Source organism: Andrena cerasifolii, chromosome 8, assembly GCF_050908995.1.
Source record: "Andrena cerasifolii isolate SP2316 chromosome 8, iyAndCera1_principal, whole genome shotgun sequence".
NCBI lineage: Eukaryota > Metazoa > Arthropoda > Insecta > Hymenoptera > Andrenidae > Andrena > Andrena cerasifolii.
In genome coordinates this window covers 8,482,279-8,496,060 of record NC_135125.1, presented here as the reverse complement: position 1 = coordinate 8,496,060, position 13,782 = coordinate 8,482,279, and the positions used below count along the sequence as shown (strand labels likewise).

At 36.6% G+C, this 13,782-nt stretch overlaps 1 protein-coding gene across 1 annotated transcript; it reads left to right on the top strand.

Annotated features, from left to right (window-relative positions):
* On the top strand, window positions 1–11,507 carry Ana3 (rotatin homolog anastral spindle 3). The gene is made up of 29 exons (XM_076818616.1): window positions 1–131; window positions 201–385; window positions 527–700; window positions 1,387–1,535; window positions 2,073–2,331; window positions 2,409–2,567; window positions 3,329–3,433; window positions 3,496–4,017; window positions 4,266–4,486; window positions 4,575–4,812; window positions 4,879–5,088; window positions 5,176–5,382; window positions 5,488–5,661; window positions 5,732–5,867; window positions 5,936–6,160; window positions 6,233–6,494; window positions 6,570–6,745; window positions 6,822–7,064; window positions 7,141–7,364; window positions 7,606–7,899; window positions 7,964–8,204; window positions 8,294–8,462; window positions 8,527–8,723; window positions 8,797–9,530; window positions 9,718–9,922; window positions 9,989–10,200; window positions 10,422–10,562; window positions 10,771–10,900; window positions 10,974–11,507. The coding sequence occupies exons 1-29, from the start codon at window positions 95–97 to the stop codon at window positions 11,240–11,242; spliced, it is 6,498 nt and encodes a 2,165-aa protein (XP_076674731.1). The 5' UTR covers window positions 1–94; the 3' UTR covers window positions 11,243–11,507.
* Window positions 11,508–13,782: the final 2,275 nt, after the last annotated feature.

Sequence of the window (13,782 nt, the reverse complement as noted above, 5' to 3'; positions counted from 1 at the left end):
TGCGCACCGCATTTGGCGGCGACATATTCAAAAAGACGCCAGGGCGATTAACCTAAATTATGACAGTTTGCTATATTTTACGGAGACGTCAAACATGAATGGAATATCAGCGGTGCATGTTAAGAAATTAAGTAAATACGAGCAGTATAACCCCATTAAATGAAATAAGAAAACGTAGAGAATGCATTGAATTTTTTCAGGTCATAATATCGAGGAGATTCGAACGAGGGCATTAGACAATATCATTTCAAAATATGATCTCGGATTCGGCTGCGATTGCGATGCCGTAAAGAAAGAATTAATAACGAAATTATTTAATTGGTTCTGCTTCGAAACCTTTTCACAAACGCAGAAAGTTTTAGATTTATTGCTGCGTCTGTTAAAGGTATTTATGAATCATTCGAAATACATTTTGAATTAGGATCTGGTTAACTAGGCAATTATATTTTTATTACCGATTTATCGTGGTGTTTTTAATGTTCTATATTGCTGTATAAATTTGATTAATTGTTCTATGTTTTATAAGACAGGTGATAGAAGTTACTTAAATGCATTTGGCAAATTAAGATTTCAAAACGAACTTCACGAGTTAAGAAGAAAACTGGGATCAGAGTGGTATGACAAATTAAATGTAATCGAAGAATTTGTTGTCAATGCCAACAGTTTACTGACAACAGAAATAGATATTGGACACACAAAGGTTCGTACTATTGGGAGATGAGAAGAAGACCGACTACCCACAAGCTGAATTGTCACAGGGGCAAGGGGAATCGCCCGCTTGCTCCATCCTATCCCCTCCAAGAAGTCCTACTTTTCGGTTCTTAGCGGCTGTCCATATCCGCGGATTGTCGCGATTGATTTTATTCGCGTTCTTTGTCACGGGACGAACTGTATTAAAGGGGATAGATTGACACGAGCGGACGATTCCCCTTGCCTCTGTGACATTTCAGCTTATGGGTAGTCGGTCTTCTTCTCATCTCCCAATATCCTCTCAATAATTACTTACAATAATAAAATTACTAATTTAGATATCCGCTCAAAGGGCAATATTATCTCTGTTTACCTGAAATATATCCATTATTGTTTAATATATTAAGAGGAATCTAACATAGTAAGACTATTGCTTTGCGAACAGCGAGTAACTTATCATTATACATCGTCAAACTTGCCTCAATTCTATCGTATTAAAAACTAAAACTTGTAACATTCCATGTAAAAGCAAAGTAAAGTGATCTTACAATATCCTTTAAGCCTTCGTACATGAAAAAACGATGGCTCTATTTTAATGCATTACGATGCATAAGCTCGAAACAATAACAGATATATTTCGGGCGGGCAGAGTTGTTACTCCATCTAATTGGAAGCGTTCTTCCCTTCATGTTTTAGAATTCGAGCTCTCTAAGAACGGGACTTGTCGATTACGATGGACATAGGACAGGAATAAAAGATCGCGATTGCAATGGAATTACAACACATAGAATCGAGGATCACGATCTGTCGCATAGTGCGCTTACCCTCCCTTCCACTCTGGATAGGTAAAAAAGTATTTTAAATCTAGCTGCTACTGCATAATATAGTATCTACATATCTCTTTTTATTGTCCCATTCGGGGCTACAATTCTATTACAATTTCACCATTTAACAATTGTTTAAATACACTTTTAATTGTGTTTTTTCAATGTTATCTGGAGTTCAAAATTGCGCCATTGAAAAGACGGCGGGAGTGATTTCTGCTCACAGACTCATCTGAAACAAAAAAAACCAAACTGATTCTTAATTATTATGAGTACCGCTATTGCAGGTGCCAGAATTAGCCACGTAAGTCAAAATTTAACAAAATTGCGCGTATTCAAACTTCGAGTTTCGAAATTTTCCATTTTTACTTGAAGTTTGAATACGCGTAATTTTGTTAAATTTTGACTTACGTAGCTAATTCTGGCACCTGCAATAGCGGTACTCGTAATGATTAAGAATCAGTTTGGTTTTTATTGTTTCAGATGAGTCTGTGTACGTATAGTAACGAAATTATTAAATAGAAACTTGCAGCCCCCTGTTTAAAATACGCTTTACAGTACAGTACCTTTCGACTTAACATTGGAATGTGGAGACGGAACGCCAATATCGAAAACTACCGAAGGTGGTATTAAGTGGCTGGTGATGCCGTGGCAGCCATTGGTAACTTCCGACAGAGGTGTCTTAGCAGCAGTCGAGGAAGCTGTGAACAATAGCTTGGACACAAATCTCATACTACAAACTTGTCAGTTCATAACGAATGTAATGATGCAAGATTTTCCAGCGGAAGTGTTTCTTCAGAGGCCAGCGATAGTCTCGGTATTTAAGCTTGTACAGCTTTCACATGTTTAAATTGGGTATTTACTAGTACTTGCTAATGGGAAATAAAATTTCAGATATTGCACAATATTTTGGAATCCAGTGCAAATAACTCGAACATTAATCTTCGGAGCGTTGTGCCGATGGTATTGAAAACGCTTCACAAACTAACGCGATCACTAAGACTGAGGATTTACTATTACTGTGAACCGTGTATTGCGAACAAAAAACAAAAGGTAAGTACGTGCATCTTAAAATACGCTGCTGAATAAAATTAAGGGATCGCTGTAATTTTCCGAAAATTTTAGTCAGTTTCAAATCAAGTCTGTATCTCCGCGAAAAAATGGGCGCAAAAATATTTAAAAAAGGCATTTTTACGCTTGAAGCTTCTAGTTTTTTAATCAAGGGCTCAACATTTTTTGTCTCGAATATCTTTACTCGGAAAAGCGTGGACACTTGAATGGTAAGTATGCAATTTTTGGGGTCATTTTAAAATGGATTTTATGCGACGAAAAGAATTTCATTAAATTGGCAACTTATGCATTCGCAAGTTATAGGCATTCAACGTGAAAAGTACCTTTTTGCTTTGATCGCGGATAACGCGGTGAATAAAAATCATACAGCACAACAAAAACACGAAATTAAAGGGAAATGTTTGTTCTACAAGAGCCTTCCATAGTATTTACCTAAAAAACAAATTTCTCCTGTATATACGTTCAAAGACAAACAATTTTTAAGCATCGTGCGCTTCATCTCGATGAAACAGTATCATAATGGTTGAAAAAATAATTTAAGTTCTTGATTCAAAAACTAGAAACTTCAAGCGTTAAAATGCTTCTCTTAAATATTTTTTGCGACCATTTTTCGCGGAGATACACACATGAAAATGACCAAAATTTTCGGAAACTTATAGTGATCCGTTAATTTTATCTAGCAGTGTAAATACACCCATTTTCACAGTATAAAATGGTCTATTAACAAGGACTGAACTTCTCAGCTGTTATCAGAGAAATTAAGCAGCAATGTGTATTCTTCCTCCGAAACCAGGGATAGCCCTGACGGTGGGTTCCCCGAGGCTAATTACCAACCATATCGATCTACAGTAAGTATTTATAATCCAATTAAAATTAATCACAGTTCTCCACGTTACATCTTTTTATTCAGGGTTCAAGCGAAAGGAGTCAAAGTGTGACGGACAACATCGATGATTCTATTTTACAACTGCAACAGATGCTTATACCGACCTTTTGCATCGAGTCTTTGAAGCATGTTATATCTCAGCTGAGTATTCCTATTAACTCGACGTTCCCTTTAAAGAACGTTAAATATGTAACGGATTTGGCATACGAACTGGTGCAATTACTTATTACTAGCGTCATGCCAAATATTTGGCTTTGTAACGACGACATGGCTTTAAAAGTCACTGAAGATATGAAAGAATTATTCAGCGTCTTCGGAGATGTTATAGAATATTTCGGAAACTACAGCGTAACAGATCATTTCAGGATAACGTTTCTACACCTTGTAACTATCACGATGAAACTTTTGAGTAATATCGTTCCTCTGGAAATAGCAGACGTCGTTCTTCCAAAATCACTTAAAACGTCGATATGTGTAGCCATAATGGATGCTCCTATTTACCTCTTGTATCCGAGATTACATTCCGTGTTGCAAGAATATGGCCGTGTAAGCGATTTCTAATAAACGTAATTAAGGGGCGTGCCTCGTGTAGCAGGTCGAAAAAATCGATTTTTTTTTGCATAAATCAATTCACATCACGAAAATATGCTCCCAAAGCCGCAGAATGAATTTGATAAATTAAGTTATTATGCCTTGAATTTCAGCTAGTTACGCGAGGCTCCTCCCTTAATAAGATCTTACATCCACAGCTGGAGATCCAAATTTTTTGTCATTATCTGCTTCTTTTTCAACAGCAATTTCAAGGTAGTGACGAAACTGCGTATATCAAAATGTTCGACGAAACGAGGACAATAGCGAAATCAATGCAAGCAGCCATATCCTTATTAAAGAATTCATCCGATCTGTCTCACTTAGAAGTATTGAACACGTTATACGCCTCAAAATTAAGTTTGTCGTATCACAAGAATTTCTGCATTATTAAAAAGACTGTCAAGTTTCTGCAAAACATAAATAGGTGCGTACTTTAATAAGCAACCATCAAAACACTGCCCATTTTGAACGATCTAAATGATAATAATATCACTTTTTCTATAACAAATAAGGTATTCCCTAAATAACGAAGATCACACGTTAGCCACAAAATTGATATTGAGTTTCCTGGCGAATGGAGATGCTGACATACAGTACGCGACGTATCAAGAATGCCATACTTTGGTTAAAAACATTCTAGGTGTAGATTATAACAGCGAGAAGCTGTCTTGGCAGAATTTAATATTCATGTTCGAATCATCTGTTTTAACCGAAATAATTTCCCACGGTGTAACGCATGACGACAAAAGGGTGAGATAAATGTTAATTGCAAGTAAAGAACTGTAATTTACAAAGAGTTATTTATCTTTCCCGTAGATAAAAGATATGTCGGAAGAAATGTTAGTTTTCATACTAAAGGGAAGAGTACAAATGGGAGAAAGTGGATGGTTGAGATCATTAGAAGCCGTCGTTCCAGTCTTGCCTCTGTTGCAGTGCCATGCTCACCCGTCTACAGCTTTAGGTCAATGTGTGACGAAAATTTTCGATCCTGACGTTTCTTCTAATATACAGTTACCATACATCGAGGTAACACAAGTCTTGTTACTAAAAGAAATTGTACTTCCTGCAGAATGTCTGGAATAGTCTAATTAAATATATGGTTTCGTTTAAAAGGTCCTAAAAGGTAATTTAAGGTATCTATTTTCCCCGGATGGTGATATCAGAGAAGAGGCCGTTTGTCGATTGATTTGGCTACTTGGGAAAGAAAAGGATTCGGTTCAAAAATTGCCACGATTATCGTCGTTACACGGTTTACCTCTTGGCTCACTTTGTATATTTGAGCATCAGGCATTTGTTAAAAAATCCAGAGGCAACTATCAGGTCACATATTTGTTACATAAGCTCGTATACGAATTCACAAATATTTTTCTAAGAAACTTTCGTAAGAATTTTACATTCACAACTTGTATCCTTTTTTTTTTACAGAGAAGCAATTTACTATCCGTTCTTGAGATGCTGCACGAGCCGAATATTGACCCAAAGATTCGGAAATCTGCGTTAGTCCAAATTAGCGTCATGCTTTCGGACAGTTCTCTACATAAACTATTCATTACTGAAAATGGATTACCCCTAATTTTAAAAATATTCGACTGCGCTTTGGTAAATTTCGTTGATTATTTATTAAACAATATTTTCTACGAACTTATATTCAGAACGTACGAATTTTTAGGTAGAGAAAGATTACGTTAATTATCCAGATTCTGTAATTTCAATACTCGCTATACTAAACCTGCTGGCATCCACCGAGTCTTCCATACGCCACGATCTATCCATTCGGATAAATGTTCTTTCAAACATAATACGTAGTATGTATAACAAAGGCATGCAAATTATTTAATTACGCATTCATGCTGACAGAAAGCTTACGTTTTAGGTCTCTTTTTATTTCCAAACAATGAATCCGTTAGAACCGATGGCTCGCAGCTTTTATGCTTGCTGCTTTATAACGAATACATTATGAGACTGAGTGAAAAGTATACGGAGAGTTATAATCAGTTAAATATTTCTTTACCTTATATCATCGTATCCAAAATGAGATTACCGTTTCATTGTAAGTCTCATTGGAAAGTGAGCATGCACAGGCGGTCAAATATATCTGGTAAATATTTTAAACTCAATTATTACGCACGTATAAAAGATAATACAAGTACTTCTCTCTGTGTGTTTCTAGTCCTTCACAACACCAATCCATTAGCATCGACGTTTATCAAACAGTATTGGACATGGGAATGGAACGATGGTTTAAACGTACTTTGGAAGAATTGGAATGATCTGAATGATTCCGACATATCAGAGAAACTGAGAATTCAAGAAAACGAATTTCTGTGTCTACATTTCAGCTTTCCTCACTATTATTGTCAACAACAATTATACAACATACAGAATTCAACAACACACGACGCAGTTTCGTGCGCGCTTGATTACCTTACGATGTAACTATCGTTTCCAATGTTTCCACAAATATTATCGTATTATTTCTATTTATTGGCGATCGTGCCATTTTTCAGGTACATAAAATTTTACAAAATGCAACAATACGAGGAAATAAAGGATATAAGCTTATTACCTTGGGAGCGAACGTTTGAACGATTTTTACTCTCGCATCCTGCAAGTAAAGAGGACTGCGATTTGTTCGTTGAAGTTTTAAACTTTTTACAGCTCTATGTGAATATTACAAAAAACGGTAGATTTTAATATTGAAAATGAAATTAACGTATTCTTTTTAATAATAAGCGAAGTCATTCTCTCTAATCATTTAGGTAAGAATAGATGGACCAGCAAAATAGTGAAGAACATAACAAGGTCTTTATCAGAGCTATTTAAAAATTCAGAACTAGATAATCAAGATGTACATCAATCTATACTGAAGCTGGCTCGTACATGCTCAGCGGTAGAGAAATCTGAAAAGTCCACCGACGAAGACGAAGATATTTGGCTCCACATTATCGAACTTATTGTTTCTACTTTGTGCTTCGGGGATCAACAGCATTTTTACAATCTGGGTGAGTTGTGTTTTCCCTCGATACGTTACATAAGTTCTTTAAAGTTAAACCGGATTACCATTTTCATTTGTTACAGCGTATCTTGATTGGCTACTAACATGCTTGACGTATTTAATTGGGAAGTGTCAGTGGGCAAATTATAAAAATCTATTGCTATCAATGGGGAACACATTAATTGAATTGATTATATCTTTTCATGGGGCTGGAACTGTTAGCTTTATGGGTCTATCCATAACTAGAAACTCTATAATATGCCTGAATCACTTGTTGTATCAGATGCAACTAAACTTTAATAAAAACGTAAGTACATATAATCAGATATTTCCATAAGCCGCCATACATGAAAATGGTTACTCCTACGAAAAAAACTCATACAATCTTTTTTGTAAAGAATTTGCTGAGCTACAAATTTGATAATAACTATTTTTGTCGTAAAATGTTTATTTTGTATCTTTAACTTGATGGGAATGATTCCGCAGATTGGCCATATCTCCGTCTAATTTCACTGGACTATATACTCTTTTTGTAAATTTCCCACCAGGCTTTTACAGTATTTTGGTACGAAGAAGGTCGCACGTTAAATTGGTTACCTATGCTGTGGCAGAATCGAGATCCCTTAGTCCGAGCATCAGCCTTACAGTTATTAGCCGGTTTAATGAATAATTTGCACACAGCTTCGCAGCTTTTAAACACCATGGCACTAGCTCCAAATGAATTGTGCCAAACACTGCTTCAGTGCATTGCCAGCAGGGAAGAGTCGTGCATAGTCAGAGAACAGGCATGCATCGCATTTAGTAATTTAGTGAAAAATTGCAATTCCGTGACTTTCCAATACGTGAGTAGATACCGAATTATAGACTAGGCGCAAAATATAAGAGTGATCATTAAATTTGATTTAGGTGGATTCTTTGAAAGCAAATGCTATTTTAATATACATAGAACAAAATAACACTTACTACGAAATCAGTATTCTGTGCTCCAACATTTTTATGTACACAACTCTGGATTGTGACCAAATAGATAACCGAGAACAAGAGAGTGGGAAAGCACCATCTATTCACAGTGTGCAATCGAGTTGCACTTCGTTAGTACCGCGTACAATTTCGTATCTGTACAATTGTCACGATGAATTGCAACCTTGTACGTATGATCTTCGTTTTATCATATCATTCGAATTATTTTCTTTGCGAACATTTACCGAAATGTTTCTGAAATATAATGATATTCAGTTTCAGTTAGAGACTCGGCCACCACAGACACGAACACTTCTTTGCAGTTGGTAGCAACGCCGTCGCTAATAACAGCTGTTTGTAGATTGTTAAATAATTTAATATTTATAGGAAAGCAGGAAGTGGTCCATCAAATTTATGAGCATTCTATAGACAAATATTTATTTGGGTAAGTGAAAAGAGAGCAACAAGTATATGCTTTATGTACATTTGGTGTACTTATTATTTTTCAGATGTATCAACGAAGTCCCCAGAGACGTTGAATCTAAGAAAAGTTTGACGCATTACTGCGACATTTTGGAAATGTACATTAACATTTGCACGGTTCTAATAAACTGTGTGACGCACAGTAACGGATATATCTCCCTCATTAATTTCTCTCCAGATTCTCTTTACACTCTGCTCTGTTTCTTAAATACCGATTTATACTGTAAGTTAAAAATCACAAGAGTATTCGTAGAGCTACTGTTCGAAATGAAATTGCAACAATTCGATTTATGCAGGCACTGACACATCACACTTGGTGTATTTGCGGAACCGACTGTGGACAGAGATTTTCAACTTCATAGCTATACTCTCGTTAACCGACAATCAGCACTTCGAACCGATACAAGCAGCTTTAGAATTATGTGGCCCCGAAGCAGTACTTTCATCTATTTGTGTCGCAATAAAAGATTACAATGCGGAACTTCGCATGGGTGCCATAGGTTGCCTGGCGTTTCTGCTTTCGCAAGAAATTCAGAAAGATTCTTTAGGGAGAAGCAATGTCTCGTTGCAAACAGTAATAGACACTACGTTAACGCAGACATCGAGGGGAAATAAACACAACTTAAGAGAAGTTATATCAGACATTAATAAACTGTCTTTACGAAGCGCGAACGTCCACTCAAAGAAACCAACCGAGAACGACGACATTCTTATAATTTACGATAAAAAAACTGATCGTGGCTTTGAGAAGGAAGAGATTGCAATCGGCGAAGAGCTCTGCAGTGTTTTGTTACATCTATTTATCGCTTATAGTTATAACAGGTCGAAAAAGAATCGGAAACTAGCCGAGGACCAAGACTTGATCACAAGCGCACTTACTAATTTGCTGTGCGTGTCTAATACAGCTAAGAAGATCGCGCTGAAAGAGAATTTGCCCGAGACAACCTTGATGGTGTTGAAAGAATTATACGTTAGATTAAATCTGCAACCTTTCGAACTTTTCAAGAATCAAATAGACCGGGAAAGAAAGGTGTGTAATAAGATGCTAAAACATGCACTTGCATATTTCATTCTTCAGCGTCTAGCTATTATTGCACTATGCTAAGTCGGTGGGGTTTCCAATATTGTAGTGCAAATATTATGCACGCTCGTCACACGGAATTCCCGATCGCATCTTGGTAGATTGTAGTAAAAAGCTCTCCTCACTTTTTCTCCAGGTTCCTCCGCTCCTACACGACGTCAATAGCATCTTCATATTATTAATGAACTTCATGTACGGTAGCGTGCAGGTCAAAGAGATCCTAACAAAGTGTGGATTAGCAGACGTGCTGCATAAATTGTGGGCTTGGATAGCGTTAAATAAGAATGTTTCTACCACAGCTTTAAAATTGCTGGCAACCTATACCACGAAATGTCCTGCAGGTATTTTATTATTCACAGTTGCACTAATGAAGGAATGGTTAAATTAATTGTACGAACTCTTTGTAGCGGCACAATCGTTGACGTTAACGACTATCTTGCCAGGAACAGGGCTCAGAAGAACCCCTAATACACTTGCGTTAATACATGTTATTATACAATTAGTGTGTAAAGAGATCGACAAGGCTGGACAAATGTTTGATAATCACAAGTTACATTTCGCGTTTCATATCCTGCGAAATGCAGTACACGTTCATGAATGTAGAGTGTCGATTTCAAAGGTAAATCAATTCTCTCCTGGTATAAATTACAGTATAGATAATACATAATACTGTTTACTAGGGTACCCGAGACCCAAAAACTTTTAGGCTGTGATTTTGCAGTCTGATCGGATGTAAGAATTTTTTGAACAAGAAACTCAGCTCCCGATTCGCAAATTGAGTCGCGTAATTTCGGGTACCCGCACACCCCTACTGTTTACTAATTAAATTAAACTTTTTAGAGTAATCTCCTACAGTTCTTTACAAAAATACACCCAATTACCACAAAAAGAGTGAAACCTTGGCCACTCGTAGAGTTGTACTGCTTGGAATTTTTAATTGACTTTACTTATTACGAAGAAGGTCAATTATGTGTACCGAAGGTAAACGAAGTATAAATTGCAGTTTATAAACATTTTAATAGCTTTAAACAAGTTTTTCTTAAAAATATTTTTCAACTCGGCTGCCCCAAGATTAAATCCTGAGTGCGCCACTGAGCGTTTAGATATTAAAATTAGAAAAATCGTTCAAATTCGTAATAAAGTAGAAATTAATGATTCTTTAGTATCTCAATCCGTAATAAATTTTCAGGCTGTCGACGGTCTGGACGTTTTATTGCAATTGTCGAAATGTTCTTCGTCGTCTAGCAAAATTCTTGCGATTTCCATATTGCGCAATCTGGCGTTTAATCTAACGAACAGGCCACGATTACTTAGTTCAGGTATGAAGTCCGCCAGCACTTTAGTATCATTAAGCGCTTTATGACTTGATCATCTCATACGTATACGTTTCAGTGGATTTCATCAACGTGCTGCACGATATATTTAAAAGTGGCTCCCTGTGCGAAATTAAAATAGCGGGTTCCATGCTGTGGTCTCTGATAGCTAATAATCAGAAGGGAAAGCTGATAGCGCGGAGCGCTGGCTTTTCTCAAAGCATCCAAGAAGCTTTAGGTAGACTTACGCTATTAACTATACATGACAGGAAACAAGAACAGGAGTTAGTTAAAATGTTACAATACGTCTTAAGAATCCTCAGTCCAGTGGATACTAAAAACGATTGAATAAGGTAACGATTAAGGTAATGACTGATAGGTATAATTGTACATACAGATTTTATTCTTTTAACATCGTGTCTACGATATCAATATACAATTTGTAATATTTTTCCCACTAAAGTTGCCGATACTGTCCAACATGAATTTATTGTAACAGTTTCTAATTTTTTACGATTTAATGAAATGTCTCTTCGGAAATCGCATGTATATTTTTATAAATGTCAAATACAGTATTTTATAAAGTACTTGACAATAAAGATTATCTAATATATCTTTCGAGATGAAGCATGTTTACAGTCGGGCGCTTCTGTTAGCAGAATTTTAATTTTACACTTGGAACTTTTAGTAGTATCTGCAGATGCATATATGAATGTATATGCCAAGGTTACAAATTCAGATGAGGATTTATGCGTGTAACGATTTTATTCCGCTGAACATCTCTGATCCTCAAGCTTCATTTGTTCGTATTCAGAGATTAAAGACAGCGCAGCTTAATTTCTCTGATAACAGAATTCTTCGTTGCGCATTAATCAACGTAACTTGATAATCAAGAGTACGCGAATGAAGATCGAATTTCACTAACGCAGAATCGTAAAATACAACGCTTCCTGCGTAAAAAAGGTAACCACGCCGTACGAACTGAATTAACAAAACCGCGAATGGTCATAAACTTATGGTAGACAGCGTGGTAGATGAAGAATCTGATAGAATTCACGAAACGAATTGTCGCAGCAGACATTGACTCTGACGAAGAAGCAGTTCCCTGTGAAACGAATAAATTTAGTGGGACAAAATACTGGGGGCGTTTCACTCGAATATTGTCGAATGAGTGACTTCTTTTAATGTTCACAGCAGGTAGTTAGTTAGTTAGTTAGTTGCGACTTACAGCGGGGGGATCATGCGGCACGTGCCGGGGTCCAAAGCAGGTAACTGAAATGCAAGGTTTCTTTGACGATAGTGTCTTAACTCTGTAGTAGCATTACGTGTTTTAACGCCAAGACGATTCTTATCAATTGCTCGGAGTTGGCGTGATCTCACGACGAGACAATGCCTCAGAATGTAATAGAAAGCATTTACACACTGAATGTTTACCCCGAGGCATTGATGCTTTTTCATGTGGCTGAGTGACTTACGGGGCCATGGAGAAGGCTAACATTAGTAAAGAACGTTATCTTCTTCCGATTTACAAATTAATATGCCAAAGATTAATATTATTTTTTAAGGAAAATCGAGGATCAGTTTCAACTCTTTTTCTCATTATTTAGCTAGGGTAGCTTAGGAAGATCAAAACGCAAATTATATCCTGCTTTGTGTTTATCAAAATTCATTTTATCATCTAAAGCAAATGAGAAGATACTATTTAACAGACCTATTAAGAACTCCAAAAGCTAGAACACTGGCAACGGATTAAGTGTCTCGATATTTATTCTGTGTCTTCCTAAATTTCCAGCACTTGCCTGCCCTTTGCGGAACGCTAAATCCTCACGTTCAGGACATTATCGTGGATGGCAAAAACCGGATCCTCCATGCCTCCGTAAAAGGAAGGCGCGTGTAACGTCGCATGGCAATATTTCCTCTGACATCACAGTCATGTCCTGTGATACCTTACCTGCTGTCATGAAAGAAGCCAAAGAACCGTTTGTACATGGCACTAAATCATCGTCGGTAGTACTTGTGCTAACAATACCGGTGCACCGAGAAATTCCTGCGATATTTCTTGACAAACAGAACAGGTGTACATAGTTCGATAATTTTTCGCGCGATGACCCCTGTTTTTGTCATGAACACGTGCCTCTACTTTTCTGAAGGAAGAGCATCGATTTTTTTGTTGGTACTTTAAATTGCACTAGTTGCAATGAATTACGCTGAGAAATAATTTTTTCTCAAATGATATCTTCCTAAAATTACATAAGTGCGCAGTGAATCTAGTGTTTATCTTTTTCTTCTTCTTTTTAACTTACTTAAAGATTCACTTCAATCTATATTCGCATTCAAAGTCGAATTCTCGTTTCTTTTAATGTTACATTAAATATGATGACTCTGAGGTTTTTTAATATTCTTTAAAAAAGGAAGTACCTATTTCATAGTCTGTTGCCATTACACCTAGTGGATATAATGTGGGCTTATCAGCAGGATCCTATTGGGAAATTAGAGCACGTACCCCTTAGATTATACTCCTCCCTTTTTAATTCTAATTGCAGGTAAAATAATGAACAGTGATAACGCTAATTTATTATTGCCTGTGAAATTACAGTTCAGAATTTTCGACGTAATTAAAACCGTGATACATTAATGGTCATCCATTGAATCAATCTATTACTAGTGGCTTGCAAATCAGCGAGTATAACATTGCTTTGAAAAAAATATCACAAACGAACCACGCCGACCACTTTTGCTAGAGTTCTACCGACAGAATCTTAATTTTATGCATTCCAACAATTACAACACTTCAACTCTTGAGTAATACCCTGGGCAAATAGATGTAACGATTCGATACCCACGCATAAATTTTCAGTTTTTTTTTACGGGTATGTGCGTCACTCATC